This window comes from Coregonus lavaretus, assembly GCF_964263955.1.
Source record: "Coregonus lavaretus genome assembly, contig: HAP1_SCAFFOLD_1752, whole genome shotgun sequence".
In the NCBI taxonomy this organism is placed as follows: Eukaryota; Metazoa; Chordata; class Actinopteri; order Salmoniformes; family Salmonidae; genus Coregonus; species Coregonus lavaretus.
This window is the reverse complement of record NW_028166223.1, coordinates 1-5000: the sequence shown is the minus strand read 5'-3', so window position 1 is coordinate 5000 and position 5000 is coordinate 1. Positions and strand designations below refer to the sequence as shown.

The 5000-nt window shown below is 43.9% G+C and overlaps 1 protein-coding gene across 1 annotated transcript in view; it reads left to right on the top strand.

Moving 5' to 3' along the window:
* The window catches only part of LOC311114957 (receptor for retinol uptake stra6-like), a gene marked incomplete at both ends in the record, with an annotated part of 33456 nt that extends 31045 nt beyond the window's left edge, over nucleotides 1-2411 (top strand). The window contains one exon of the mRNA XM_084190178.1: nucleotides 2341-2411. Within this exon, the coding sequence (XP_084046304.1) occupies nucleotides 2341-2411 (71 nt within the window). The remainder of the gene's footprint in view (nucleotides 1-2340) is intronic.
* Nucleotides 2412-5000: the final 2589 nt, after the last annotated feature.

Sequence of the window (5000 nt, the reverse complement as noted above, 5' to 3'; positions counted from 1 at the left end):
CCTTAATGACTTGGAGAAGATCTGCAAACAGGAGTGGGACAAAATCCCTCCTGAGATGTGTGCAAACCTGGTGGCCAACTACAAGAAACGTCTGACCTCTGTGATTGCCAACAAGGGTTTTGCCACCAAGTACTAAGTCATGTTTTGCAGAGGGGTCAAATACTTATTTCTCTTATTAAAATGCAAATCAATTTATAAAATGTTTGACATGCGTTTTTCTGGATTTTTTTGTTGTTATTCTGTCTCTCACTCTTCAAATAAACCTACCATTAAAATTATAGACTGATCATGTCTTTGTCAGTGGGCAAACGTACAAAATCAGCAGGGGATCAAATACTTTTTTCCCTCACTGTATATATATCACTATGGTGTCAATTGTTTTGGTTGTGAACATATCAGTTTGGACAATTTTGACTTATTTTTGACTTTAAAGAATCCCCATAGCTAACATAAGGCTGGCTAGCTTTCATTTGGGCAGATGTACATCCCAGAAAACATATAAACTCAGCAGAAAAAGAAATGTTCCTTTTTCAGGACCCTGTCTTTCAAAGATAATTCGTAAAAAACCAAATAACTTCACAGATCTTCATTGTAAAGGGTTTGAACACTGTTTCCCATGCTTGTTCAATGAACCATAAACAATTAATGAACATGCACCTGTGGAACAGTCATTAAGACACTAACAGCTTACAGACGGTAGGCAATTAAGGTCACAGTTATGAAAACTTAGGCCTTTCTACTGACTCTGAAAAACACCAAAAGATAAATGCCCAGTGTCCCTGCTCTTCTGCGTGAACATGCCTTAGGCATGCTGCAAGGAGACATGAGGACTGCAGATGTGGCCAGGGCAATAAATTGCAATGTCCGTACTGTGAGACACCTAAGACAGCGCTACAGGGAGACAGGACGGACAGCTGATCGTCCTCGCAGTGGCAGACCACGTGTAGCAACACCTGCACAGGATCGGTACATCCGAACATCACACCTGCGGGACAGGTACAGGATGGCAACAACAACTGCCCGAGTTACACCAGGAACGCACAATCCCTCCATCAATGCTCAGACTGTCCGCAATAGGTTGAGAGAGGCTGGACTGAGGGCTTGTAGGCCTGTTGTAAGGCAGGTCCTCACCAGACATCACCGGCAACAACGTCACCTATGGGCACAAACCCACCGTCGCTGGACCAGACAGGACTGGCAAAAAGTGCTCTTCACTGACGAGTCGCAGTTTTGTCTCACCAGGGGTGATGGTCGGATTCACGTTTATCGTCGAAAGAATGAGCGTTACACCGAGGCCTGTACTCTGGAGCGGGAACCTCTGAAGAGGTTAAACAGATTTAAGTTTGCCTGCATTAAAGTCCCCGGCCACTAGGAGCACCACTTCTGAATGAGGATTTTCTTGTTTGCTTATGGCCTCGTTGAGTGCATTCTTAGTGCCAACATCGGTTTGTGGTGGTAAATAGACAGCTACGAATAGTATAGATGAAAACTCTCTTGGTAGATAGTGGGTCTACAGCTTATCATGAGGTACTCTACCTCAGGCGAGCAATACCTCCAGACTTCCTTAATATTAGACATCCCACACCAGCTGTTATTGACAAATAGACACAAACCCCCGCCCCTCGTCTTACCAGACGTAGCTGTTCTGTCCTGCCGATGCACGGAAAACCCAGCCAACTGTATATTATCCGTGTCGTTGTTCAGCCACGACTCTGTGAAACATAAGATATTACAGTTTTTTAATGTCCCGTTGGTAGGATAGTCTCGAATGGAGCTCATCCAGTTTATTCTCCAGTGCTTGCACGTTGGCCAATAGAACGCATGGTAGAGGCAGGTTATTCACTCACAAGGCACCCTGATCTCCTCCCCCTGTATTTCCTTATTTTCTTCATGTGAATGATGGGGATTTGGGCCTCGTCTGGGAGCAACATTATATCCTTTGGGTCAGACTCGCTGTTCTGATGTCCAGAAGCTCTTTTCGGTCATAAGAGACGGTAGCAGCAACATTATGTACAAAATAAGTTACAAACAATGGTTAGGAGCCCGTAAAATGGCAGCCATCCCCTCCGGCGTCGTTCTCTCTTAAACATTTCCTCACATCTTGTGTTTTGTTACCACAGGATCTGACCAGCAGCTACTACCATCTTGTGTTTTGTTACCACAGGATCTGACCAGCAGCTACTACCATCTTGTGTTTTGTTACCACAGGATCTGACCAGCAGCTACTACCATCTTGTGTTTTGTTACCACAGGATCTGACCAGCAGCTACTACCATCTTGTGTTTTGTTACCACAGGATCTGACCAGCAGCTACTACCATCTTGTGTTTTGTTACCACAGGATCTGACCAGCAGCTACTACCAGCACTACGTCAAGAACATACTAAAGAAGAAGAAGCCTTCCAAAACCAGGTCAGAATCATTGCTTTCTTCCCAGATTGACTCTTTTTTTTGTTGTTGGGCAAATCCACCCCCCTGTGTCAGACATCAGTGAGCTATGACATGTGTAGAAGCAGGAGGGTTCCAGAGAGCTAGCCAGTGCTGTCACCAGACAGGGTTAGGATTAGGGGATGCGTTCAGTAACTGGCAGGGAAATCACCTTTATAAATAGCATGCAAATTACATGTTGGAACATGCAGGGGGGTTTCACCCTCCAACCCCAGTTTAGAAAAGAGGAACCTTATTTGATCTGATGCACTTTTTAGATCAGATTAGGCCTTTTCCCAATGGAGCTCAGAATAGCCAATCAGATAAGGCCTTTTCCCAATGGAGCTCAGAATAGCCAATCAGATTAGGCATTTTCCCAATGCAGCTCAGAATAGCCAATCAGATTAGGCATTTTCCCAATGCAGCTCAGAATAGCCAATCAGATTAGGCCTTTTCCCAATGGAGCTCAGAATAGCCAATCAGATTAGGCCTTTTCCCAATGGAGCTCAGAATAGCCAATCAGATTAGGCCTTTTCCCAATGGAGCTCAGAATAGCCATTGCAGTAACCCATCCACCATGCACGGACATTTTCTAGAACAGAGCGTTCTTTCCAGAATCATTCCATGGAACATTCTCACTGAAACATCTCCACGACGGAAAAGCCCCACTGTCAAAGCGTTTTAATTGTGATCCTTTGATGCAGTTTTTATGAATGAGTTGACATGTCCATTGTTCTACAGTATAGGGATGTCTGTTGGTATGAAAGAGTTGACATGTCCATTGTTCTACAGTATAGGGATGTATGTTGGTATGAAAGAGTTGACATGGGAAAAGGCCTCTGTAGCTCAGCTGGTAGAGCACGGCGCTTGTAACGCCAAGGTAGTGGGTTCGATCCCCGGGACCACCCATACACAAAAAATGTATGCACGCATGACTGTAAGTCGCTTTGGATAAAAGTGTCTGCTAAATGGCATATTATTATTATGTCCATCGTTCTACAGTTAAGGGATATTCATCTCTCAGATGCAAAGCAGCAGTGAGTAGCGGAAAGGAAGAGAGGAAGAGAGGAGGAGAGGTTGTGGAATAGTTTTCCTGATGTCATCACGGTGACTCACGGGAGGGACTGTATTTCCTACTGGCTCAAAAACCCTTTGGGCTTTACCAGGAAGTGACCTCACAGGGAGAGATGATCATACAGTAGGAAGAGATGATCATACAGTAGGGAGAGATTGTCATTGCGTAGTTACATAAGAACAATATGTATTCTGTGTGGATATCGGTTGATATACAGTTACATATTAACTATATGTATTCTGTATGGATATGGGTTGATATACAGTTACATATTAACTATATGTATTCTGTATGGATATCGGTTGATATACAGTTACATATTAACTATATGTATTCTGTATGGATATCGGTTGATATACAGTTACAGAGCATCAATTTCTTGGACCGTTTTCCTGTCCTGCTAAGCATTCGAAATGTCAGGGAAAATGTAGGGGGTAAAAAGTACACAATTTTCTTGAGGAACGTAGTGAAGTGAAAGTAAACAGTAAAGTTAAGTACAGATATCCCAAAAAACGACTTAAGTAGTACTTGAAAGTATTTTTACTTAAGTACTTTACACCACTGGACCTTTCAGATAATTGTATGTGTGGGGTACAGAGATGAGGTAGTCATTCAAAAAGTATGTTAAACACTATTACTGCAGACTACCTGACCTGATGATTCCTGGCTGTCCCCGTCCCCAGTTCACCTGGTGCTGATCCAGTTTCTCCTGTTCTGCCTGCGGCTTTGGAGCACTGACCTGTTCACCGGTCGTGCTACCTTGTCCCGGACCTGCTGTTTCGACTCTCGCTCTCTCTTTCCCATATTTTTTTTTCACAAATTGGTCTTTTGTCCAATCAGATCAGCTTTGCCTGGGTAAACGCAACCAACGAGCCATTAACACTGAGTATACAAAACACTAAGACAGTATTTTCCCAAACTCGGTCCTCGGGACCCCAATGGGTGCACATTTTGGTTTTTGCCCTAATACTACACAGCTGATATAAATTATCAAAGCGTGATGATTAGTTGATTATTTGAATCAGCTGTGTAGTGCTAGGGGAAAAACCAAAATGTACACCCCTTGGGGTCCTGAGGACCGAGTTTGGGAAACCCTGCATTGAGAACACCTGCTCTTTCCATGACATAGACTGGCCAGGTGAATCCAGGTGAAAGCTATGATCCCTTATTGATGTCACTTGTTAAATCCACTTCAATCAGTGTAGGTGAAGGGGAGGAGACAGGTTAAAGAAGGATTTTTAAGAGAATTGAGATATAGATTGTGTATATGTCCCATTCAGAAGTTGAATGGGCAAGACAAAATATTGAAGGGCCTTTGAAGGGGGTATGGTAGTCGGTGCCAGGCGCTCCAGTTTGTGTCAAGAACTGCAACGCTGCTGGGTTTTTCACACTCAACAGTTTCCCGTGTGTTTCAAGAATGGTCCACCACCCGAAGGACATCCAGCCAACTTGACACAACTGTGGGAAGCATTGGAGTCAACATGGGCCAGCATCCCTGT